Source organism: Chlorocebus sabaeus, chromosome 1 (assembly GCF_047675955.1).
Source record: "Chlorocebus sabaeus isolate Y175 chromosome 1, mChlSab1.0.hap1, whole genome shotgun sequence".
Classification (NCBI taxonomy): domain Eukaryota; kingdom Metazoa; phylum Chordata; class Mammalia; order Primates; family Cercopithecidae; genus Chlorocebus; species Chlorocebus sabaeus.
Genome location: NC_132904.1, coordinates 50,318,091 through 50,345,149, shown reverse-complemented (window position 1 = coordinate 50,345,149; position 27,059 = coordinate 50,318,091). Strand labels below are relative to the sequence as shown.

General features: G+C 39.5%; 2 protein-coding genes across 5 annotated transcripts in view; both read right to left on the bottom strand.

The window, feature by feature from the left end:
• COPB1 (COPI coat complex subunit beta 1) overlaps nucleotides 1–3,091 on the bottom strand; it is a 45,044-nt gene extending 41,953 nt beyond the window's left edge. Inside the window, exons 1-2 of one of the 2 annotated variants that reach the window (XM_008006126.3) lie at nucleotides 2,966–3,091; nucleotides 2,072–2,219 (exon numbers count right to left, since the gene is read on the bottom strand). In XM_008006126.3, the coding sequence (XP_008004317.1) occupies nucleotides 2,072–2,162 (91 nt within the window). In that variant the 5' untranslated portion in view covers nucleotides 2,163–2,219; nucleotides 2,966–3,091. Of the gene's footprint in view, nucleotides 1–2,071; nucleotides 2,220–2,930 lie in introns of both variants that reach the window. The other variant, XM_008006115.3, reaches the window with a different exon arrangement.
• A 4,951-nt stretch (nucleotides 3,092–8,042) lies between these two features.
• PSMA1 (proteasome 20S subunit alpha 1) lies at nucleotides 8,043–23,474 on the bottom strand. 3 transcript variants are annotated; one of them, XM_008006086.3, is made up of 10 exons: nucleotides 23,258–23,474; nucleotides 21,948–21,992; nucleotides 20,841–20,942; nucleotides 20,611–20,714; nucleotides 17,388–17,476; nucleotides 16,806–16,876; nucleotides 16,560–16,689; nucleotides 13,562–13,641; nucleotides 10,799–10,909; nucleotides 8,043–8,414 (listed from the first exon to the last, which is right to left on the bottom strand). In XM_008006086.3, exons 1-10 carry the CDS (start codon nucleotides 23,258–23,260, stop codon nucleotides 8,358–8,360), a joined length of 792 nt encoding a protein of 263 aa, XP_008004277.1. In that variant the 5' UTR covers nucleotides 23,261–23,474; the 3' UTR covers nucleotides 8,043–8,357. The 3 variants fall into 3 exon arrangements, with proteins under 3 accessions (XP_008004277.1, XP_008004286.1, XP_008004293.1); XM_008006095.3 differs by having other exon boundaries at nucleotides 22,834–23,329; XM_008006102.3 differs by having other exon boundaries at nucleotides 23,154–23,299.
• Between the last annotated feature and the right edge of the window lie 3,585 nt (nucleotides 23,475–27,059).

The following is a 27,059-nucleotide window of genomic DNA, read 5'->3' as shown; positions in this document are numbered from 1 at the left end:
AAAACTGAAGGAATCACATTATTTGATATCAAATTATCCTACATAGCTATAGTAACCAAAACAGCATGGTACTGGCATAAAAACACACACAGACCGATAGAAAATAATAGAGAACCCGGAAACAAATCCATACACCTACAGTGAACTCATTTTGACAAAGGTGCCAAGAACATACATTGGAGAAAAGACAGTCCCTTCAATAGTGGTGCTTGGAAAACTATATGCAGAAGAATGAAACTTGTCCCTATCTCTGAACTTATACAAAAATAAAATCAAAATGGATTAAAGGCTTAAATCTAAGACTTTAAACTATGAAACTACTACGAGAAAACATTGGGAAAAATCTCCAGGTAACTGGTCTGGCCAAAAACGTCTTCAGTAATACCCCCACAGGCACAGGCAACCAAAGCAAAAACAGACAAACGGGATCATATCAAGTTAAAAAGCTTCCGCACAGCAAAGGAAACAACTGACATACGTGATGAGACAACCCACAGAATGGGAGAAAATATGTGCAGACTACCCATCTAACAAGGGATTAATAACCAGAATATGTAAGGAGCTCAAAAAACTCTATAGGAAAAAAAAAATATCATAATCTGATCTAAAAATGGGCAAAAGATTTGAACAGACATTTCAGAAACACATACAAATGGGAAATAGGCATATGAAAAGGTGCTCAACATCACTGATCATAAGAGAAATGCGCATCAAAACTACAATGAGATATTATCTCACCCCAGTTAAAATGGCTTTTATCCAAAAGACAAGCAATAACAAATGCCGGTGAAGATGTGGAGAAAAGAACCCTTGTACACTGTTGGTAGGAATGTAAACTAGTACAACCACTATGGAGAAGTTTGGAGGGTCCTCAAAAAACTAAAAATAGAGCTACCATACGATTCAGCAATCTGACTGCTGGGTATATATCCAAAAGAAAGGAAATGAGTACATCAAAGAGATATCTGCACTCCTATGTTTGTTGCAGCACTGTTTACAACAGTCAAAACTTGAAAGCAACCTGTGTCCACCAACGGATAAATCGATAAAGAAAATGTGGTACATATACACAATGGAGTACTATTCAACCATAAAAAAGAATGAGATCCTGCCATTTGCAACAACATGGATGGTACTGGAGGTCATTATGTTACGTGAAATAAGTCAGGCACAGAAAGACAAACTTCACATGTTCTCACTTATTTGTGGAAGCTAAAAATCAAACAAACTCATGGAGATAGAGTAAAAGGATGGTTATCAGAGGTGGGAAGGGTAGTGGGAGGAAAGCGGAGATGGCTAAAAAAGAAAAAATGAGTTAGACCCAATATTTGATAGCACCTGGGATAACTACAGTCAATAATAATTTAATTGTACATTTAAAAATAACTAAAAGTGTAACTGGTTTGTCACACAAAAGATAAATGCTTGAGGGGATGGATACTCCATTTTTCCATGATGTGATGATTATGCATTGCATGCCGGTATCAAAGCATTTCATGTACCCCATAAATACATACATCTACTGTATACCCACAAAAATTAAACATTAAAAAAATAAAATTCACAAATATAGTTGTTTTCTTGTTTGCAAAAATGCTTAAAAAATGAAAAGTTAAAACTTTTCGGGAAAATACATGTTTATTCCAGTGTTGATCTAATTGTCTGGGTGGGTAACCCAAAGAACAAAGTTCTTTTGGTTTTACAAGCTAAGTAACATGAAGTTAAGTGCACGACAGAATTAAGATATTCCAATACACATCCTCAATCTGTTGCCTAGAGAATATCATCAGCTACATTAAGTATAATATATTGAACTCCACAAAAATTATGACATTTTGAGGAATATCTAAACTATTACAATCTCTTTAGGTTTACTGAGATGTTCTATTTCAAACAACCAATATTTAGTCTAAAGGAGTTCGCATTTAATTTAATAAAAGGTCTATTGAAGAGATCCTAGAAAAACTTTAGACAAAAATAAAGCATTTCTAATTATAAAAGAATATGAAATATGAGTTTATTTTAGTCTTTTCTTTTTTCATTTCATTCTCAAAATAATATCAAAGTTTACCTAGATCATTTTTTAAGCTAATTTCAGATGGTGGTTCTGAATCCATTGGCACGTTAATTAACGTGTAGCACACGTTCTCAGCTGCCGTCATGGTTTCTGGTTATATTATAATTAATCCTTGATACAAGACTTAAGGATGCCAGAAAATCTAGAAAAATAAACACAAGTACATGGTTACAAATCAAACAAACAAAGAAACAAACAAAAAACCCACAAACCAGTATCTATAGTGACATTTTAAAGTATTAGAAAGGACAGGTCAATCTATATCGTGCTCCCATAAAAGTAAATTCTAGTAAAAACCACACTGTCAGCTCCGGCATAATGTATATTATCTATCACTCCCTCCATCGCACGCGGGTCCAGTGTTTGAGAATGCTGTACAGCCGAAGGAAGGCCCACAGAACAGTGACAGTCCCCCAGCCAAACCCCACAATGTTATGGAACATATAGTTTTTAACACAACACACAATCTGCATGCTCAAGTTAGGAGACCTTGTGCCTGAATACTCTGCCAAAACCCTAAAGCGCTTTATCGCGGTCCTTGGTGGGTTCCGACTATACGTCCGCGGGTCCCTTGATCAGCGCGCTGCACCCCCACCTCGCCCCACCCGCTTCCTCCTCCCCTTCCCCCAGCAAAGCAGGCCTGGGCCTGAAAGGGTAAGCCTCGGGGTCTTGGGAGGGAAAGACCCCTGACCAATACAGAGGGCGTGATGGAGCGTCCGACCCGGAGCTTCCTAGCCCCCCGCCCCTACCCCCACCCCGTCCCCTCTGCCAGGCCCAGACGCAAGCGGCCTAGTTGCTCCCTTTCCGCATCTTCCAGCTAGAGAGCCAGTTCTTCCGACTCTGCCCGACCCACCACTCCTCCCGGACTGGGGGCTTGTGGCCCACTACCAGGCTCCGAGGGGTAGTGGTTTGGGGCAGCCGTGGATCCGTCTACTCCGGCTCCAACCCGCAGCAGCGGCGGCGGCTCCAGAGTCCTTGGCTGACGTGGAAGGGCGGGGGGTAACGAGCAAAGCCACAGCCACCTAGCACCTACGGCGACTCAGAGAGGACATGCCTTCTTTGTGCAGCGCTTGCGCGCTGCAAGTATATCCTATTTTCTTACTCTTCTCTCGTCCAGGGTTGGATTAGGCCGCAGAGCAATGAAACCACGTATTTTCTAGTTTTCCCTGAAAGCAAAGAGCTGAGTTAGGCACTATGCTCATTTAAACTCTAACTGGAAATCGTTCCTTCTTCCAGGAACAGTCAAGGGGAGGAAGTGCTTGGAGAGAGGGAAACTTTTGCAGGGCTGTATTCCTGTGAAAAACAGCTCTGGACTGGAAAGTGGAAACCCAGGAATGCTTTTTCTTGCTCACCCCCTAATAAACTGGGAAATTAACTAATACTATTGGGAAACTAATTCAGTTATTTTATTAATGGTCACTAGATTAAAATCCATTTCAGTTCTTAACATCGCTTGTAGTTTGAATCTGCCTCTCTGCAGGTAGGGCTAGCGTTATTTGAAAATCCAAAGCCACATTTGTATAATTTCTTTTTATTTAATAATGCCCTCTTTCTGTGATCCTTCCTGAGCACCCAGTAGATTAGAAAAAATTTTTATGCATAAAGGGAGACAGTCACTGTTTTAAAGGATTTTACGTATCTCCAAAGACCTAATTGTTACAGCTGCAATCAGCCACAGTACTTTTGGTTTTGCCCATTTGAAGTTCCATAGCACGCCCCGCCCCTACCCCCCCTCTTCCCCCAAAAAGGTTTTATGGCCAATTATTAATAACAAAATATTTTAAAGCTTAAGCAAAATATTGTGAATAAAAAGAGATCTGACGGCAACTGCCCTAATTAACAGGTTCATCAGAAGATGGAACACCAATAGTACCTCATTTATGTAGGATCTAGCTCTTTTGAGATTTCTCTTTTTAGAACCATCAAGCAAACTACAAATTCTTTGAGCACCCAAAATGTATTACAAAAGCCGTGTGTTGACAGCACTTTAAGAGTGCCCCCTCTGATTCTGTGCACTCATTTTTAAAAACCAGTTGTAGAGTGACTTGAATACAGTTTCCATATACTCTTTACCCAGTTTCTCCCAATAGTAACATCTTGCATATAGTACAATATCAATTTCAAGAAATTGACAGACATAATTCACCCAACCTTATTCAGACTTCACTAGTTTTACATGTAGTCATTTTTATATTCACTTGTAGACAATTTTATCATTCTTATATGTGTGTGATCACCAACACAGTCGAGACACAGAACAGTTCCATCACAAGGATTCTCATGCTGTCATGTCGTCCTTTGATAGCCATAGCCACCTCCCACACTAACCTGTGGCAACCACTAATAATTTTCTATGATTTTTATCATCTCAATGTTATATAAATGGAATTATACAATAATATTTTGAGACTGGATTTTTTTACTCAGTGTAATTCCCTTGAGATCAATCCAAGATGTGTGTACAACAGTTTGTTCCTTTTCTGTGTATTCGTTTTTAACATGAAGTTTTACAAATGCAGTTATCTGGTTTCCAAGCCCACTTAACTTACCAAAAAGTGGCAATCTGTCAGCAAAAAAGGTATAAAAACTAGACTTACAGTAAGAAAGCTCAGTTTAGGGCCATCATGGGGTAGGACTTAAACCGTACAGACTTCATTTGCCCTGGAGATTCATTGTGTTACAGAATAACTTTGAGCTTTCTCATGACCCCAAGTCATTAAGTACTAAATATGAAAAGGCAAGAAAATGTAATGTTTTACATATTACTTTAGTTAGATCTGAACCTACAATTGTCATTGGCAGTGCATATATTTTTCCATATTCTTAAGTACAAAGCTTTTTGAATGGGTATAAAGACCTTAATATTAGCCTCATTAACTCTTCCTGATCTATTGTAAAACACATTTTGTTTTGGGCTTTTTTACTCTAAGATATAATCATATAATTTTGAATGCCTTTTAAATTATAAATGCAGAGCAAAGACTTTGTCATTATATCAAGGACCATAGAAATTGTGATATCTAAAAAGTCAAGGCCTAGAGAATAGGGACTTGCCCCACCAAATCATGTAATGGCCAAACACTGAGTTAGAACTAGGACCTGAATCCTGTCATCTACTTTATTTATTACTTTTATTTTTTTGAGACAAGAGTCTCACTCTGTCACCCAGGCCAGAGTACAGTGGTGTGATCATAGCTCATTGCAGCCTCAGACTCTGGGCTCAAGTGATTCTCCCACCTCAGCCTCCTGAGTAGCTGGGACCACAGGTGTGTGCCACCACACCCAGCTAAGTTTTAAAAATTTTTGTAGAGATGGGGTCTCACCATATTGCCCAGGTTGGTCTTGAACTCCTGAACTCAAGCAATCCTCCCACCTCAGCCTCTCAAAGTGTTGGGATTACAGGCGTGAGCCAATGCACTTAGCTACTGCCTTTTATTCCATGCCAGTTTTTCAGAGCTGCACTTATACATGCTCAATAAATGTCAGGTGAATTGAGTATCTTTGTATCAGTGACAGACTTTATAAAACATCATTAGGATTTTACTGTTTGTAATTATTCAGCAGACTAAATGGAGTATGTGAGTACAACAGACTAAACGTGAAAGGGCGTCACAATGAACTGTATATACAGTGGGGTTGAGTATTACTGGAGTGGGAGGACTTTAAGTTCGAAAGTCAGTATATAAGACTAAAAATCACGTTGAAAAAATAAATTGCTCCTGAAATACAATACAGAATATTTATTTATTTATTTATTTTAGTTGAATACAAGCCAACTAGTGGTTTGCATTTGTGGAACAAGTGCATGTTCCACAAGGATAAACATACGATATCTTTGTTTTTATTTTTTGAGACAGAGTCTCGCTGTGTCGCCTGACCAGCCTGGAGTGCAGTGGCATTATCTCAGCTCACTGCAACCTCCGCCTCCCAAGTTCAAGCGATTTTCCTGCCTCAGCCTCCCGAGTAGCTGGGACTACAGGCGTGTGCTACCATGCCCAGCTAATTTTTGTATTTTTAGTAGAGATGGGGTTTTGGCATGTTGGCCAGGCCGGTCTTGAATTCCTGACCTCAGGTGATCCACCCTCCTCGGCCTCCCAAAGTGCTGGGATTACAAGTGTGAGCCACAATATTTTTAAAGAACAGAATCATTCAGCAAAGAGAGGCTCACCCAATGGAAGGCATGTGGAAGAGAGACCTGCCTAAGCAAAAGGCAGATTATTACATTTCCCGCTTATGCTCCCTCCCCAGACTATATACCCATTGAGTGTGGAGGCAGGTGGGAGTTCCTGAGTTCACTATTGTGTGTGTGTGTGTGTGTGTGTATGTGTGTGGAAAGTTACATGTGCTTGATGCAACTCCATTGTAGGTCAAATAGCCACACGGTACTTGCATCTAACTCCCAAGCTTACATGGTAGATTCCTGAGGCTACTGGTGGAGAAACTGACATCTTTCCCTTAATAGGGCTCCCAGAGCTACTTTTACCATTGTCTAAGAAATCCGGGAGATTTAAACCTACTAAGGTTTTTGAAGATTTGGGAAAGTTGGGGGGAAAAATAAAATAACATTGTATGAATTTTAGAGTTTAAAAGGTGTTATCACATAAATTCTCCCTTTTAACCCTCAGTATAATTCTCCAAAGGGTTTCCTTAAAATAGTTAAGTAACTTGCCCAAAGCCAGTAGCAGCTAATTAGAATTAGGTCTAAAATGGGTTACTATCTGTAAATTAATTTCTCTTCAGAAAGATGTATTATCTCAGAAAATAAAATAACTCCTCTAGACATCAACAGCCAAATTTTGGATTATGGGTTTTTTTAAATTAAATTAAAATTTTTTTTGAGATGGAGTTTCACTCTTGTTGCCTAGGCTAGAGTGCAATGGTACAATCTCGGCTCACTGCAACCTCTGCCTCCTGGGTTCAAGCGATTCTCCTGCCCCAGCCTCCTGAGTAGCTAGGATTATAGGCATGTGCCAGCACACCCAGCTAATTGTTTCATATTTTTAGTACGGATGAGGTTTCTCCACGATGGTCAGGTTGGTCTCGAACTCCTGACCTCAGGTGATCTGCCCACCTTGGCTTCCCAAAGTGCAGGGATTATAGGCATGAGCCACTATGCCCAGCCAGGATTATGTTTTTTTGTTTTTTTAAAAATTAGATTATTTCCTCTAATTTCATTTTACATGGTCTAAGATAAAAATGGTTCTGCAATACCTGAGTATACCACTCATGGGAATAACAGAAGGCAGCCTAAAGATCATGCTGGAGTGGGGCTGGAGAGGATAAAAGGTTTAGGATTAAAATTTCCCATGTGTTGTTTTTATAGAAGTTCCCTAGAAAGAGCAGAGCTACAACTACTGCCATCTGCTGGTTGGAAAGAAAACCATTCATATGATAGTTGATGCTTATATCAGGAAGTGGTGGTTTCTTAAGTTTTAATTAAAATCACCACAGTTGAACCCTAAAATTTTTTTTTTTTTTTTTGAGACAGAGTCTCGCTCTGTCGCCCAGGCTGGAGGGCAGTGGCGCAATCTCCACTCACTGCAAGCTCCGCCTCCCAGGTTCACGCCATTCTCCTGCCTTAGCCTCCCATGTAGCTGGGACTACAGGTGCCCGCCACCGCGCCCGGCTAATTTTTGTATTTTTAGTAGAGACGGGGTTTCACCGTGTTAGCCAGGATGGTCTCGATCTCCTGACCTCGTGATCCGCCCGTCTCGGCCTCCCAAAGTGCTGGGATTACAGGCATGAGCCACCGCGCCCGGCCTGAAATTTGTATTCTAAACCAAATCTCCATGGATTCTCACGCAGCCAGTCCATACACTGGAGAATTGTTATACGGTTATGATAGATAAGAGGTATTATTTTTCTCCATCACTAAAAATAAGGCAATTTAATTAGGCAAATGACCAGTTGTAATCCCAGACTACTATATACAGTTGAAGCTACTTAAAAAAATAAAAAGCCAATATACCAGGCATTGAAACAATTTTATTTCACAGTTGTCTTTAAAACCACAAAGACACCTATATTCTTCATATAAAAACATTAGTATAGATACCCATACTTTCTAGAAAATGATTATACAGACCCTCTCAAAGAAAATGTATTCCATTATATAGGTTTCAGTGAGGTTGCTTGGAAAAAACTCACATCTGGACTGATTCCGAAAACATAGCATTCCACCACTCTGCAACTTTTGGTTCAAAGTATAGATTATTGTCATCAGTATGTGGTGCCTATATTCTTACATATCTGATAATACATATATAGACTGGCTTATCACTTAATGTTCCATTGGTTCATCAGCCTTTTCTGCAGGTTCATCAGCAGGTTGAGCAGGCTTAACAGGGAAAGAAAAAAAGAAAATATGTAAAATGAGCAGTATACACATCTAATCACAAATATTACATTATAAAAAATTGAGAAAAAGGGGTAAAGAGATATTCTGAATACACAATTTTAGTTCACTGTTCTGTTAACATTTCTGAGCAGTACTTTTTTTCTCCTTGAGTGCTCATGATTTGAGGTGAATAAAGATTTTTTATTCAAAAAAAAAATACAGTTGGCCCTTGAACAACAAAGGTTTAAACAGTGAGGGTCCATTTATATGCAGATTTTTTTCTTTTTCTTTTTGTTTGCTTTTACTCTAACATTGTTTAGGGTGAAGCTTTTGTTTGTTTGTTTTTTTCCAATAAATATAAACTAGCAGACCAACTGTGTAGCCTAGAAATATAATAAAAAAGAATAAGAAAAAGGTATGCCATGAATGCATAAAATATATGTAGAAACTAGTCTATTTGGTTGGGTGCAGCGGTTCACACCTGTAATCCCAACACACTGAGAGGCTGAGGCAGGAGGACTGCTTGAGCCCACGAGTTTGAAACTGGCCTGGGCAACACAGTGAGATCTTGTCTCTACTAAAAAGAAAAAAAATTTGCTGGGCACAGTGGCACACACCTGTAGTTTCAGCTACTTGGTGGGGTAGGGGGAAGTGGGAGAATCGCTTCAGCCCAGGAGTTCAACCTTGCAGTGAGGTCTGATAGCACCACTGCACTCCAGCCTGGACAAGAGGGCAAGACTTTGCCTCAAAAAACAAAAAAAAAGAAACTAGTCTATTTATGTGTTAAATGCCAGTTTATGTAATCGGTAAGGCTTCCAGTCAACAGCAGGCTATCAGAAGATTTTTAGGAGTCAAAAGTTATATGTGATTTTTCAACCGTGCTGGGGTTTGGCACTACTAAACCCCACACTGTTTGAGGATAACTGTACATATAATTTCACATTTCTGAAAACCTAAATATCATTGAACAATTCTACCATTTTAACATACTTTGTATTGCTCAGGAGTAAAAGCCTCCCTTGTATTATCACTATTATGCTTAAAATACAATCAGCACTTTTTAGACATTCTTTTCCCGTTTACCAAACTAGTTGTGCGGTATTCCACAGCATTCTTCCCAACAGTGCTAGTTTTTACCAAAAACAGTTTAAATATTGCAAATCTTGCTCCCCCAAATAGTACCAACAATATCCTTTTCAAGTTCAAAATACTCATGCTGTAGAAATTTCCATACTAGATTCTTTTTTACTTTCAATTACACAGCTATCAAATAAGCATCTATAAATAGCAAATGTGTATTCTAAACATCCAGCAAAAAGACCCGTATTTAACCTGAGATTCACTTCTTGATGCTTTTCTCTTCATGAAGAGCCATCTTAGTGTCCAAAGCTGGCCCCCAATGAGCATTTCTTCCAGTTTCCGCTCACACAGAATCTGGGCCGGGCCAGTGACTCACTTTAACCAACCGAATGTGTATAAGTGATGTTGTGCCAGTCCTGAGTCTCAGCCTTAAGAATGCCTGGAGGCTTTCACTTCTGACTTTTGCAAGCCCTGAGTTGCCAACATGCTAGAGAGACCCTGCTGAAGAAGTGGCCCTGAAACTACATGGATAGAGGCTCAGTCATCCTAGCAGAGGTCTTTGCCTTATAGATGCTCCTCTAAGACACCTAAAAGGTGTGTTAGTAAAGAAGACAGGTGACTAAAGTTTTCTTGGGTGTTCCAGTTGCACCCCACAAATGACTGCAATGTTTGAGAGATCCCAGACGAGACCAGCAAAGAACCATGTAGCTGAGCCCGTCAGCTGCAAAATTGTGAGAAGTAGTGTTTGTTGTTCTAAGCCCCTAAGTTTTGGGGTAGCTTATTACCTAGCAATAGATAACCAAATAATCAACACTTCTCCCCCACTTTTTTTTTTTTGAGAGAGAGTCTCACTCTGTCGCCCAGGCTGGAGTGCAGTGGCGGGATCTCGGCTCACTGCAACCTCCGCCTCCCAGGTTCAAGCGATTCTCCTGCCTCACCTCCTGAGTAGCTGGGACTACAGGTGCGTGCCACCACGCCCAGTTAATTTTTGTATTTTTAGTAGAGACGGCCTTTCACCATGTTGGCCAGGATGGTCTCCATCTCTTGACCTCGTGATTCACCCGCCTCAGCCTCCCAAAGTGTTGGGATTACAGGCATGAGCCACCGCACCTGGTCCCCTTTTTGTGTTTATGGAGATCACTGCCCTTTCAATATTTAACTTTATTCAGTTCTTAATTTTCCTGTTGCCATTTGAATTATGGGCCCATTTCAATATTTAAGACAAAATGGAAAATTTACAGACACAGTTGTGGTAAGAACAGCAGCTTACAATAGAACTAAGGCCTCTTGTGATATGATTATACCTGTGCCTTTCTCTGTGGCCTTTCTTCAAGACCTTCGAGGAATGGAGACACATCATCATCATCATAGATTGTAAACTCCAAGTCTTTACCAACAATTCCAATGGAAACATTCTGAAGGTAAGAAATGGTAAAAGTAAAATAAGATAATTTGGATGAAAAAATACATATAATAAAATATTGGGTGAAAAAAGTAGAATAAGGATTTATATAGCACCTGAATTAAACCTTAAAAACCATTTATGGGTAGGGGAAAAAAGAAGGAAACTAGCAGACCCTTGTCATTTGCAGATTTAATATTAATACTCACTTTTGATTATCATGAGTAACTCCAAAGATCTATATTATCTACAAACATTTTTTAAAAAAGATTATGCAGGTTATAAAGTCTTCACATTGATATTAAACAATAATTATCCAATCACTATAACAAAGTGGCTTGATAAAAGTGACTAATCTCACTTTATTAATGATCATTAACTTCAAGTAGGCCTTAGTGGTTCCTGGATCCTACTATACCCGTTCCTACATCATTCATGCTCCCCTTCTTTAAGACACTTCTAACATTCTCCAAGCTCTTTGCAGCTGAAAACCTTGTTCCTTTATTACTGCAAAAACAGAAGCAATTGGAAGAGAACTTTCACAAGTTCCCACTGTATCCACTCTTTCCTATACCTATGTCCCTAGATTCTCTCCTTTCCCATTAAAATTTTCTCTCTAAGGCCAACCCTTCCATCTATGTACTATTAAAGGACATTGCTCTAACAATTTTCTCATTATTTTTCCTCATAAATGCTTCCCTAAATTTACTTGGATTACTCTCACAATCATGCAGCAAATGTGATATAATTTCTTCCATCTTAAAAAACAAAACAAAACAAAACAATTTCTCTCTCCTCTTCCAGTCACCACTCCATTTCTGTGGACCATCAACAGAAAATATCCTCCAAAGAGCTATCTCCAATTCCTCATCTCCCATTCTCTCCTGATTCCACTATCACATTTTTGCCTTATCATTCCATTAAGGTTGTCTTGTCAAGTCCTCAGTGACAACTTCATTGCCCTTCCTCCTTGAAAGTTTATTCATTTGCCTCCAAAGATGCCTCATTTTCCAAGTTTTCCTCCTACTTCTTTGACCACCTTTCTCAGTCTTTTTTGCTAATACCTACTCATCTCCCTGTCGCTAAAGGTTAGAGTGTTCTTGGTCCAGTTCTCATAACGCTTGTCTAACTATTCAATTCCTTTAGGAATCTCTTCCAGTCCAGACTCTAAATGCCATTTCTATATAAAGACTTCAAAAATGTGAAATGTAGGTTGGACCACTCTCTGTGGAACTCCATTGGTTGCTTATAACTGCTTACTCTGTACCGTCAATGGACAAAAAGGCATTTCAAATTTTACATGTCCACAACTGACTGCCTGACCTTCCTCCCCAACGCCTACTTTAAAACCTGTTCCTCCCACTTCTTCACCTCAGTAAATCATAAATCTTTCCTTCCAATTAATCAGGCCCAAAACCTCAGAGACATTCCCCGCTCACACCCTACAACAAATCTATTAGCAAACTTTTTGGCTGTAATTTCAAAAGATATACAAAATTAAACCACTACTCTTCATCTTAAACTCTGTCACTCTGTTCCAATCACTATCATCTCTCACATGAATTACCTGAATAGCCTTAAAACTATTTCTACCCATAGCCCCACTATCTATCTACTCCTACAATCTGTTTTTTGTTTTTTTTTTTTGAGATGGAGTCTTGCTTTGTCACCCAGGTTGGAGTGCATGCACCACCACGCCCGGTTAATTTTTTGTATTTTTAATAGAGACGGGGTTTCACCATGTTGGCCAGGCTGGTCTCAAACTCCTGACCTCAAGTGATCCACCCACCTCAGCCTCCCAAAGTGCTGGGATTACAGGCATGAGCCACCACGCCCAGCCCACAATCTGTTGTTAAAATGCCAACCAGAGTGACTGTTTTAAAACCTAAACCAAATCATGGTATTCCTCTGCTCAAACTCTTAATAGCCCACTCAGAGTAAAATGCAGAGTACCCACAATGCCTTGTGGGACCTCCATTACCTCTCTGATTTCTTTCCTTTTCCTCTTGATGATTGACCCCAATACTACTGGCCTCCTTGCCTTGAATACCAGGGCCTTTGCATTTGTATTTCCTAGAATAATTTTGCTCTAGACATCTGCATAGCTCACACTCACTTACCTCCTTTATATCTTTTCCTCAAATTTCATTTTCTTGGTGAAAATATCCTTGACCACCTACCTACATCCAATTAAGTCATTCTTTCTCCTTTTACCCTTTTTTATTTTTTACATAGCATTTATCTTCTTCTAATATACTATATAATGTACTTATGTGTATACTATCTTTCCCTACTAGGATGTATGTTCCATGAAGGAAAAGGTATTTGTTGTGTTTACTATATTTTGAATGCCTAGAAAGTGCCTGCACATGGTAGGTGCTCAATATATATATATTTTTGTTAACTAAATAATACCAAGATAGGCCAATCTGCTGAAAATAATGAAGGACATTTTGCATGAGATTTACTGGTTTTACTGCTTTGTACCAAAAAGAAATGCTTAAAAAATAAAATTGGATTATTTAGCAAATAGCTTAAAGGGAAAGAATCTGCAAGACAATCATATCCCAAATTAAAGAATATTGTATATATACTCCATTACATTTATGCAATAAAGGTTTAAACTGTAACATTAATGTCTACAATTGGAAAAGACAATACTTACCTTTGTAGTTAGGTCCTGTTCTGCAGGAAGTGTCTCTCTTAAGGCACGCAGACCATGTTTAACTAGTTCATTTAAATTGCCTATATGTAATAAATCAACAATTATTTCTTAATTTCATTGTTAGGCTTCTGTTATTTATCAAATCTACAGTCTGAAATTGTGGTTTTTAGTTACACACTAAATTTATCACAGTAAAAACAGCCAAGTTTAATGCTAGTCATACAATCTTTTAATAGCATTCTATGACATTGCTGATCATTATTTAATGAGATGACTCATTATTTCTGTTACAATTTTGATCTTCTCTTTTGCTAGGTCAAATCAAAATCCTGACAACAAATTATACAACTCCAAGTTTTGTAGAATGTGTTCTGTAGAATCCTAGTCCCTATATTTGCTCATTGTAAAAAGGAATCTCCAACTTATTCTATGTGGCCAGTATCACTGATACCAAGAATAAAGACATCACAAGAAAAGAAAACTACAGACCCAATATAGATGCAAAAAATAATAACAATAATAAAAAAATAAAACCCTCAACAAAAACTACAAATGGAACCTGGCAACATATTAAAAAATTATATACCATAGACAAGCGAGATTTATCCCAAGAATGATAAGTTAGTTCAACAACTGAAAGTCAGTGTAACACACGTTAACAGAAGGAAGGGGGAAACCTGCATAATCACCTCAAGAGATGCATAAAAAGCATGTGATAAAACCTAAAATCCTTGCATAATAAAAACACAAAACTAGTAATTGAAAGCAACCTCTTATAGAGGGCATCTACAAAAAGCTGACAGGTAACATTTTTTTTTTTGAGACGTAGTCTCGCTCTGTCGCCCAGGCTGGAGTGCAGTGGGGCAGTCTCGGCTCACTGCAAGCTCTGCTTCCTGGGTTCATGCCATTCTCCTGCCTCAGCCTCCCGAGTAGCTGGGACTACAGGTGCCCACCACCACGCCCGGCTAATTTTTTGTATTTTTAGTGGAGACGGGGTTTCGCCTTGTTAGCCAGGATGGTCTCGATCTCCTGACCTCGTGATCCACCTGCCTTGGCCTCCCAAAGTGCTGGGATTACAGGCGTGAGGTACCGCGCCCGGCCAGGTAACATCATTCTTAATAGTGAATGACTAAAAGCTTTTCCCTTAAGTTAAGGAACAAAAAAAAGAATGTTTGTTCATGCAACTTCTATTCATCATTGTACCAGAGGTTCCAGCCAGGGCAATTAGAAAGGAGAAAGTAAAACTATCTCTATTCCCAGACGACATGATCTCAGGAATCTATAAAAAAATGACTAGAACTAATAAACGAGTTCAGCAAGATTGCAGGATATAAGATTGATATACAAAAATCAATTGTATTTCTACGTAGTTGCAATGAATAATATGCAATGAAATTAAGAACACAATTCTGTTCACAACAGCACCAAAAGTAATAAAATACTTATAAGACAAATATGATTTGTACACGGAAAACTAGAAAACATCAGTGAAAGAATTAAATACCTGGCTGGGTGCAGTGGCTCATGCCTGTAATCCCAGCACTTAGGGAGGCCAAGGCAGGTGGATCACCTGAGGTTGGGAGTTTGAGACCAGCCTGACCAACAACATGGAGAAACTCTGTCTCTACTAAAAATACGAAATTAGCCAGGCGTGGTGGCGAGTCTGTAATCCCAGCTACTCAGGAGGCTGAGGCAAGAGAATTGCTTGAACCCAGAAGGCAGAGGTTGCAATGAGCCAAGATTGTGCCATTGCACTCCAGCCTGGGCAACAAGAGCGAAACCCCGTCTCAAGAAAAAAAAGAAAAAAAGAATTAAATACCTAAATAAATGAAGATATTCCATGTTCATGGATCAGATGCCTTGTATCATTTAAGTAGCAGTACTCCCCAAAATTATCTATGGATTTATTGCAATCTTTAGGAATTTCCTATGCAGGTTGAAATGTGCTAGGCAGAGGGTGCCGAGATGAGCAGTTCTGAATCAAACTGTGGACACTGAGTTTCCAATGAGCTTCCCTGGGCAGAAACATCACATACATATTGCTGCAAGTGTACTCTGTGACTCCTTCTGGGAAGGAAAGAGCATAAGAAAGCCTGCACATAGATTCCTCTGGACTGTATTTTTCCTTAATGATCCACCTATGTATTGTTATTTTATTGTTATAAGTCTTACCTGAGAGTACAACTATATGCTGAGTGCTTTAAGTCCTAGCAAATCTCCCAATTTAGGGGTAACCTTGGGGACCCCAATCCATTTACCATAATTTAAAATGTTAAACTTTAAGCAAGCATTTACCAAGCTTATTTGTCCAAGGAATCCTTTTTTCCCAAAGTTAAACCTATTGTCATCCTACAACAGTTTGCTCTGAGTAATGTCAATTAAACTATTTTTCTCTGCATTCACTAAACCCCAAATATTTCCTCCAAAGAATGCTATGTCACCAGAAAACAGATAAGATGACAAAGAGAAATGTAAAACCCAATACCCTCCTTCCAATGCAAAGCAAAGCACTTGAAAACCTGCCCTGTCATAACATCTTACCTCTTTTACCTTCTTTTCCCTCAGCTACACTGCCTTTTTATTTCTTGTTTATGGACTACTAATGCAGAAATGTCTGTGTGGCTTAAAATAAGACTCGCAGAAAACTAAAAGTGAACAGAGCTTACAACTGGCAGGTAGTATAGTGGTTCTCCACTCTCCACTCCACAGGGCACACTTCTGACCAAATGAATCAAGAATTTTCAAGGTTGGGAACACATTTATATTTTGAAAAAGTTCTAGTCGTGATTGAAACTACGGTATCAATTTTAACTTCTGGCGGTAACCAGAAGTTGAAGTTAGTATATGTGACAGAAACAAACTCTTCCTGGGCTTAATTTAAAAAAAAATTCTTTCTGTAAGACTGATAGTTTTATGTAGTTAGGATACTATATTTATTTACTATATAGACTGGAAGAGACCAAAAAAAAAAAAAAAAAAAAGCAAGGCTATCACTTACACTCCATAAATTCAGACATATGTCTCTCCAAGTAAGTACGAGCTGACTGGGACCGGGCTCCAATGGACATGGCTCTGCAGTCAAAATAGTTAGCAGATGGACAGGTTTGGAAAATGTGAGGGCCCATATCCTACAAATAGAAATAAATACACCACATAATTATTTACGTTGGTTGAACTAAAAATTATAAAAATTTCTAGTTAATAAAAAAAATCATTAACATATAACAATATTCAATGAACTTACATCATAACCGGCAATAAGCAGCCCAACACCATATGGTCTCCGGCCATATCGTTGTGTTGGTATCTGGGTCTCTTAGACTGGTTAAAGAGCTTGTTTTAACAAGGAATGAAGTACTGTCTTTATTTTCAAATTATACATTATTAACAAAGGTATCTGGCTTATTCCTTAATTGTTACATAATCCACCAGAGAAATAACGCAAAAGGACACTATTTCTTTGGCCTAATATAAAATGTTTGACTTTCTACCAAATCTAAGAAAGAGTGCCAACAAAATGATTTCTTCCCATGTAAAATCTGATTTGTTTTGGATACAAGGGGTCTAGGATTTCTTGGGACATCCAGAACCATTAAGAAACTTTAAATCCCCTCTAAAAAGATGCTTAATTTTCCTGAAGTTGGGCTTATCTATGTCTAGCAAATATCAATTGCTTATAAAGGCTAATGAAAGAGCAACCCAATTTGTTGTTTTAAAGTTTTCACAATCTTACCTATGTCATGTTATTATCATATTCCTAATAATTAACAGAAGTATCAAAACCCTTCAAAGTTCATATCCATAAATGCTAACATAAAAAGGATACTGCTTCCAATTAGAGATACAAGACGAGACACAGGCAGTGGTCTATCAAATACAAATCTGGAATCCAAACACTCCTGACGCATAAAATTACTAAAAAAGAAACAAAGTTTAGTAATTGCAAATTATAGACAACTATTCCAATCTAAATTGTTTGATTTCATTTCGCATTATTCCAAGTGTTTACATGGATCACATCCATATAAGAAAGACAGAAGGTAAGAAAGACATGCCTGCAAGGGTACGTTTTTGTGCCAAACTCTGGAGCCACATAAGGTTTTTAAAAAACACTGAAATATTTTTTAGCTCTAGAGAATCTTTGTCTCACAGCACTTATAGAACAGAGAAGGCTGAACAAGAGAAAAAGAGCAACCTCTCTTCTCTTATCCTTCCCACTGTCAGCAATCTTAATTCTAGATCTTGAACCAGCAAAAAGATTATCTACTCTGTCCTTTTTTCTTGAAAGCAGACTAACATTTCCCCGAAACAGCAACTATAAGAAATGGAAACCACAGCAGAGGGCATCTTTACGTGTTCCTGCTACTGTTACTTCTATTCATAAGAAGCACTCTAGAGGAGATAGTGGACACTAGCCGCTGAGTCTCACTGTTAAATCTGATGAAATTCAAGCAAGGTTAACACTGGGGAGAAGAGAATTCATGCCTATAAATAAGATCAACAAGAAATGGATATGCTCCTTTCTTTCAATGTTGCTTTGTCCAGTATATGTGTATGTCACATCTGATCATCACATGGTTGACTACAGGAACCAAGCTGTTTGTTCAGTACTTATATGCAAGTCCATTTCCCAATGCTGTCTAAAAGTAAACTGCCCAATATCGCATGCAATAATCACGTGTGGCTATGGAGCCCTTGAAAAGTAGCTAGACGGAATTCAGAAGTACAAAATAACACACCAAATTTCAAAGACTTAGTACCTAAAAACGTGCAATAACTCATTAATAAAGTTTTTATATTGATTATGTGTTGGCATGGCAATATTTTATAGATTGAGTTAAATAAAATGTTTGATAATATAATACATTTTCCATTTTGAAGAGTAGGTGGAAACCCTTAAGGCTGTCATTATATTGCTGACTTAGAGTAAGGGACTGGCTGAATAACTTGAAATTCTTTCCTTCTTTTTTTTTTTTTATACTGAGTTTCACTCTTGTCGCCCAGGCTGGAGTACAATGGCATGATCTCAGTTCAATGCAACCTCTGCCTCCTGGGTTCAAGCGATTCTCTTGTCTCAGCCTCCTGAGTAGCTGGAATTACAGGCGCCTGCCACCATGCTCAGCTAATTTTTTTTATTTTTAGTAGAGACAGGGTTTCATGATGTTGGCCAGGCTGGTCTCAAACTCTGGACCTCAGGTGATCCACCTGCTTCAGCCTCCCAGAGTGCTGGGATTACAGGCATGAGACACCACACTCAGCCTGAAATTCTTAAACAATAGCACTACTATTTACACTGCTTTTGCTGCTGCTGTTGTTTTAAGAATAGGGTCTCACTTGGCCTGGTGCTGTGGCTCACACCTGTAATCCCAGCACTTTGGGAGGACGAGGCAGGCGGATCACAAGGTCAGGAGTTCTAGACCAGCCTGGCCAATATGGCAAAACCCCGTCTCTACTAAAAATGCAAAAATTAGCCGGGTGTGGTGGCACATGCCTGTAGTCCCAGCTACTTGGGAGGCTGAGGCAGAAGAATCGCTTGAACTCTGGAGGCGGAGCCGAGATCATACCACTGCACTCTAGCCTGGGTGACAACATGAGACTCTGTTTCAAAAAAAAAAAAAAAAAAAATAGAATCTCACTCTGTCACCTAGGCTAGAGTACAGTAGCACTATCATAGCTCACTGCAACCTTGAAATCCTGGACTCAAGCAATCCTCCCACCTCAGCCTTTTGAGTAGCTAGGACAAGAGGTGTGTGCCACCACACCCAGCTAAGTTTTAAAATTTTTTGTAGAGATGGGGATTCACTATGTTGCCCTGGTCTCAAATTCTTGGCCTTAAGCTTCTCAAAGAGCTGGGATTATAGGTAGGAGCCACTGTGCCAGGCCCACCCTTATAATTTATATTCTTTCTTTCCTAATCAAATTATAAATTTAAGAGATTGGTTTTAGCTAACTGCCTGCCATCCACAACACACATACTCACATAATACCTGAAAGGCTCTGTGTTAGTGCTTTATGGTAGGCAATTTAAAATATTTAAAAATAGGCTGGGCATGGTGGTGGCTCACACCTATAATCCCAGCACTTTGGGAGGCTGAGGTGGGTGGATCACCTGAGGTCAGGAGTTCAAGACTAGCCTGGCCAACATGGCGAAGCCCCGTCTCTACTAAAAATACAAAAATTAGCCAGACGTGGTGGCGGGTGCCTGTAATCCCAGCTACTCGGGAGGCTGAGGCAGGGGAATTGCTTGAACCTGGGAGGTGGAAGTTGCAGGGAGCTGAGATCGTGCCAGTACACTCCAGCCTGGGTGGGAGTGAGACTCCATCTCAGAAAAAAAAAAAAATAATAATAACATTTAAAAGTAGCCTTGATAAAGAAAACACTGGAAAAAATTCAGTGTTTAGGTATTTAGCCCAATCTCAGATACTAAGTGGTGAAGGTGAGAACTCAATCTGTGCAATTTCAAAGCCCTATCTCTTCATTTACATATTGCCTTTCAACCATAAATACTCTGTCTCTTCTAGACTCTCACAGAAAGTTTTCTGTTATATTATAGATAAACTAGATTTGAGTTCATAGATAAACTTGTCTTCAAGTTCCTTTAAGACAAGATCCATGTCTGAGTCACTTATGTATACCCTGCAGTATCCAGTATTGAGCATTGCAAAAAATAAATGTCTAATAAATACTGATGTATTGAAGAAAACAAGCACAAAGAAAACAAGTATGGTTCAGCTTCTCCTTAGAAACCAGACAAAAGTATCAAGCTCTTCTTAGACATAACAGGGTCTCAAACAATATACATTGTATTAACAAATATCACATTACTCAGGGACTTCTAAAAAGTGCTAATGTTTAATTTTATGAGTTATTCCTATGGGGATCAAAAAATGGAAAATTTAATAACAAACTCAAACCCACCAAGGTATTCATAATCTTAATTTACAAGCATTCTGGCAGACAACTTCCTAAAATATCTTATCTGGATCTTTTTGAGAAAACTAATCAATTATGAATCAAAAAGGATGTTTATTTTTCATGATTATACTTACCATAACAGTCTAGCATCAGCAGTAAGCCCCGCAATTGAGATACCAATATGGTTGTCAACATGGAGAATTTTTTTCTGATGAGCTGCAAGCTCTGATTGCGCCCTCTAAATGGAGACATTATAAGATGTTAAAAAAAAAAATGTAAAAATAAGTTTACAACCTTATTGTCTATGGTGAAATTTACATTAATAGTTTTCTACAGAGGAAGACATATTTATTACTTTACTTACTTTCAATGCAACCAACACTGCATGAGTTTTTGATTTCAGACCAACTGTGGCTGAACCTTGTTTAACAGCTTCCATTGCATATTCAATTTGATGAATCCTGCCCTAAAGAAAAAAAAACAAAACCACATCTTAGAAGGCCTTTTATAAATTAAAAATTAGAGTTTTCAAATGTCAGGTGGGCATAGTTAAATCTCAACTGATTTTTTTTTAAATCAAGAAACTTTTTTTTTGAGACAGGTTCTCACTCTGTCACCCAGGCTGGAGTGCAGTGGCACAATCTTCAGCTCAGTACAACCTCTGCCTCCTGGGCTCAGGCAATCCTCTCAAATCACCGTCCCCAGTAGCTGGGACTATAGGCAGGCACCACCACGCCCAGCTTATTTTTGTATTTCTTGTAGAGACCAGGTTTCATGTTGTTCAGGGTGGTCTTGAACTCCAAGACTCAAGCAATCTACCTTCCTCGGCCTCCCAAAGTGCTGGGATTACAGGCATAAGCCACTGTGCCTAGCCAAAAGCTTCTTTTAAAATAAATTTTGTTGTATATACTTAAGGTATGCAACATGATGTTGTAAGATACACATATATAGTAGGGTCACTATCACAGAATGAACACATCCATTGTCTCACATACTTACCCATTTTCCTCTGCTGTGGCAAGAGCTATCAACTACTCACTTAGCAAAAATCCTGAATACAAAACACTACCTGCATTATTAGCTGTAGTCTTCATGTTGTACATTAGATCCTTCCACTTGCTCAACCTACATATTTGATACTTTGTATCTCCTCTTTTTTCCTCCCCACTGCTATTCCCTACCCTGGTAACCACTGTTTTATTCTCTCTCTCTATATATTTGCTCTTTTAAACAAAATATTCCACATAAGTGAGAGCATGAAATATTTTTCTTTCTGTTTCTGGCTTTATTTCACTTAACATAATGTCCTCTAGGTCCACCAGGAGACCTATTTTAATTATAAATGCAACTTCCAAGAACGACTAAAATATTATATTCCATTTTCCCCAAGCCTATGCTCTCACAAGCTTCTAAATATATTGCAGCCACAAAAAGCCATTTCACAGAAATAGTTTAAAAAACATTATTTTACCTGCGGGCTCCAAACAGTGACATCATTGTCGTACTGATTTCGAAACTAGAAGTAAAAGAAAAAAAGACCTGTTAATAGAAGAACATTTCAAATCCCAACTCTAACATTCATTAAGAAATATGCTTGTGTTTCCATTCAATGTTAAGGCACTCTGTTCATGCAATCTTACTGGAAGATTACTACTGTACTCAGACGTAAGCCAATTCTACATTTACCATAAACTGGTGGGAGAGGGAGAAGCAGATCTAAATGGGTCCTATTTTTCCAACCTCTTATTCTAACACCCTCCATAGCAATCCCTTTAGGCTCAATTACTAAAGTTCACAATCAACTTTCTTGCCTATTTTTGCTTATGCTGCTCCCTTTTATTGGGACCTAATAAATGGTTAAAAGCCTTTCTTTTCTTTAAGTTAGCTTAAATGTCGATTTCTGGAAGTCTTCTCCTTTTCTTCCCAAATCCCCCTAACACATACTCCCACAGTTCTTTATCTAAACGTCCCTTTCTGCTTTTATGATTAGGGACATGTATGACTTTTGAACGTTCACTGTAGTTATGCTTGTACAAATGCTCTGTCTGTATATTCATATTGAATGAACAAAAATGTCCTCAAAGTTAGAGGTGGACACAAACAGCTGCAGCGATAGAACCATTACGGCTATTATGACTATTTTAACAAGTCTAGCAGTGCTGGGGAGACTAATCACGGGAGTGAGATTGAGTGCGAGCACAGCACTGGAAACCCAGAACCCTATGTTGTAACCCAGATTCCATCACTTCCCCTCTCAGCCTCGGCTTACTCATCTGTAAATAGGTGACTGGACAAAATTATTGAAAAGGGCCTCTTCTAACCGAGGTCTAGGGGAGAGATAAATCAGACGGACCCACCAGGAAAACGGACGCGGTCCAGGAACACAAACATGGGGGTCAAGTCCGCACTGGTGGTACAGGTAGGCCTCCAAGTCAAGTCTCTGTCTTCTCCTCTCCCATACACAGCACTAGGGGCTATTCTGGACCGCTCAGAATCTACTCCACTGAAGGAACCTGAGGGGCGAACTCATCTAGCTGACAGAGGAGGAAGTGTCGGAGGCTCCCCGGGAAGCGAAAGCGGTGGAAAGGCCGCACTGGCTACCGACAGCCCCTAGCCCGGCCAGGCCGGAGATGCTGAATCACTGCCGGAGCCCGGCCGTCTGCCGAGGCTCCCATACCTCGTGGCCCCGGGCGGCGCTAAGGATGACAGGAGAGGTGGCTCGTCATCCCCCAGTCACCGGAGCTCTGCCCTAAACCTTCCAGAGGTCGGGATTCAACGTACCATGTTGGCGGCGCGGGCCTGGTTGCGGCCTCCAGCAAAACTGAGAATCAAGGAGGTGCTGCCGAAAGTATCGCTCAGCGATCTACAGAGAAGTCTGCGAGAGTCTGATGGCGGCGGCGCAGGGTAGCGCAGTCTATTCCAGAGATATCGATAGGCTTGCAACACTTCCCCTTCCTTAAAACTCTCCGACCGCTCGGCGGCGGGCGGAGCCTGGGAAGATCTAGGAACTGAGATTGGCGGGAAACCCAGGGCTGGGAGTGCCGGCGGCTGAGAGCTGCGGGGCACCCCCTGTCACGTAGCCCTTCTTGGTTCCTGTGTATTGCGGATTCCCTCCAGTTTCTCCCGGTGGCGGGCTGCATCTAAAGTCTTACGAGGCAACAGCCGTGACTCCGGGTGATACTAGCTCTCACTCACCGTCCACAGATTTTGGGGTGTTATGTGACTGAAACAAACGAGGCTGCAGGAAAACCCCAAGATAACGATCCGTTTCTATGTGTCAGCCGTATTCTTCCTCGAGTATCTTGTTTGTGTACATGCTTTTATTTGTATTAAGGTTGGTGCAAAAGTAACCGCGGTTTTTGCCATTTGGCAAAATACCTTAGAATGCTCTTCCTTATTCCCTGGAGATGTTATCTTTCAAGGCTCTGTTGTCGTTAACCCCTCATTATTATTATGATTGGTTTCCTCCACCAGACTTTGAACTCCATGAGGGCGCTGTCTTTCTGTGTCCTCAAAACCAAGCATGATACCTGATAGATTAGGCCACTGAGAAAAAATGGACACTTTCTTTCGATTTACCTATTTCGTCTTTTGAGAGCATCTTTCCGTAATGAAATAGTCTGACATCTTTGCAAACAGCTGCCAATCTAACACCCACCAGCTATTTACATTCTTTGTAAAAAAAGAGACTGGGCGCCGTAGCCTGTAATCCCAGCACTATCGGAGGCCGAGGGCGGAGGATCGTTTGAGCCCAGGAGTTCGAGATCACTATATTATTTTAATACAGTGGGACCTCGTCGCTACAATAATAATAATACTACTACTACTAAAATAAAAAAGGCCGGGCATGTTGGCATGCGCTTGTGGTCCCAGTTACTCAGGAAGCTGAAGTGGGAGGATCTCTTAAGCCCGGGAGATCGAGGTTGTAGTGAGCCGTGGTCGCGCCATTGCACTCCAGCCTGCCTGGACGACAGAGATTCTGTTTCAAAAAAAAAAAAAAAAAAAAAAAAGCCGGGCGCGGTGGCTCCCGCCTGTAATCCCAACACTTTGGAAGGCAGAGGCGGGTGGATCACGAGGTCAGGAGATCGGACCATCCTGGCCAACATGGTTAAACCCCGTCTCTACCAAAAATACAAAAATTAGCCGGGCGTGGTGGCGTGCGCCTGTAGTCCCAGCTACTTAGGAGGCTGAGGCAGGAGAATCGCTTGAATCGGGGAGACGGAGGTTGTGGTGAGCCGAGATCGTGCCACTGCACTCCAGCCTGGGCGACAGAGTGAGACTCCATCTCAAAAAAAAAAAAAAAAAAGTACTAAATTGTTCTCCAGAAATGTTTTACCAACATATACTCTCAACAGTAGTATATGAGGTTGCCTCCTCTAATTCATCAACACTGGTTATTGCCGTATTTCTAAAAAGCACTGTTGATTTGGTGGACTAAATTAACAGATTAAATTAATAGATTGTTCTCTTTCGTTTCTCCAGAACCCAGCACAATGCGTAGCACATATTGTTTATAAATAGTGCTAAATGATTAAATAAATGCTCATTTATAAATTGTCATATACTACGTAAACATTTTGACAATTCTTTCCATATATATCTCTCTAGCCACATGCCTCACACAGATGTGTAATAAATATACAATTTTAAAAAAAGATGATACTGAACTGTTTTTATTAATACACTTAAAAAGTTATAGCTATCATATGTCCATAAGTAATGGTCTATATTATTTTCAATAGTTGCATAGTATTTTATTTTATGGAAATACAATAATTTGCCCATTGGTGTGCAATTAGATTGTTTCCAAGTTATTGGTGTCATAAAAATACTATAATGAATATTCTTGTACATACACACCTATTGTGTGCATAATTACCTTCCCTCATGAAGAATTCATATAATTGTGGGGTCAAAGGGAATTTACATTTACAGTTATGATAAATATGGCTGAGTTGCAAAAAAAGTTGTATCCATTTAATATTCTACGCTGCCTGAGAGTCAATTTTCTCTATATTCTCACCAACACTAGATATTATAAGTACTTTTTACTTTTATCAAGTTGATAGGCCAAAAAAGAAAATGTGTTTCTTTTTAAATTTTATTTATAGTTTTTTATTATTAGTAAAAAAAAATCTTGTTGTATTTATTGGCTGTTTATATTACTTTAGTGGATTGCCACTTCATTCCTTTCCTCATATTATTGTGTTAATCATTTTCTTACTGACTTGTAGGAGCTTCCTGCAATTAGGGATGGTAACCTCTTATTACTGTGTCACTTTTATAGAAAGCGCCTTTTGGATACAAATAAAAGAAACCCACTGAATCTAGTTTAAATAAAAGTTGAAGCACACATTGTAAGCATGCAACAGGGAATCACATAAATATCCAAACTTTTTTTCCTTTTTTAAAACATTTAAAAAATTTACTGAGATATTCCTAGTACCTGAAACAAAGCCTGGCATATAGTAGGCACTCACGAAACATTTGTTTAATGAATGAGTGATAGATCACTCCAAAACCTGCCCTTCTGATTATTATTTCCTAAGCAAATATCTGGGGCTTTGTGATACATCCTTTATTCACAGCAATTGTCTGGACTCTTCAGAATGGCTGTTATCAAAGCTCTACTTGTAGACCAAAAGAAGGGGCGTTTGGTTGACCATTTTGTTAAAACTGAAAGTCCCAAGGGCTTATTAAAGGTTTATATGACTTTCAGCTCCTCTTTGTGTGTTTTGGGGATTTGACTCAAGATATATCTTTAAAAACAACAACAACAACAACAACAACTTTTTTTTTTAAGAGACAGAGTCTAGCTGTGTAGCCCAGGCTAGAGTATAGTGGCATGATCACAGCTCACTGTAACCTTGAACTCCTGGGTTCAAGCCATCCTATTGCCTCAGCCTCCCAAGTAGCTAGGGCTACAGGTGCACACCACCATACCTGGCTAATTTTAAAATTTTTTGTAGAGACACGGTCCTACTATGTTGCCCAGGCCAGTCATGAATGCCTGACCTTAAAGTGATCCTCCCTCCTTGGCCTCCCAAAGTGCTGAAATTACAGGAGTGAGCCACCATACTCAGCTCCTCAGCTCTCAAGATATATATATATATACACACATATATACACACACACACACACATATATATATATTTTTTAGACAGGGTCTTTCTCTGTTGCCCAGGCTGGAGTGCAGTGGCACAATCACTTCAGCCTTGACCTCCTGGGCCCAAGTGATCCTCCCACCTCAGCCTCCCAAGTAGCTGGGACTAAAGGCAAGTACCCCCATGCCCAGATAATTTTGTTTATTTTTTTTGTAGAGACAAGGTCTTACTTTGTTGCCCAGGTTGGTCTTGAACTCCTGGACTCAAGTTATCCTCCTGCCTTGGTCTCCCAAAATGCTGGGATTACAGGCAAGAGCCACCATGTCCAGCCTCAGGATACATCTTGAGCATTAATCAGAAGCTGAAAAACTGATCAATAAAGATATGTTGTAGTAAGACTAGGTCAGCGAACATAGCACTACTTCTTTAAAGGTCATTGGAAGCCAGGCAAAGTGGCTCACACCTGGAATCCTGACACT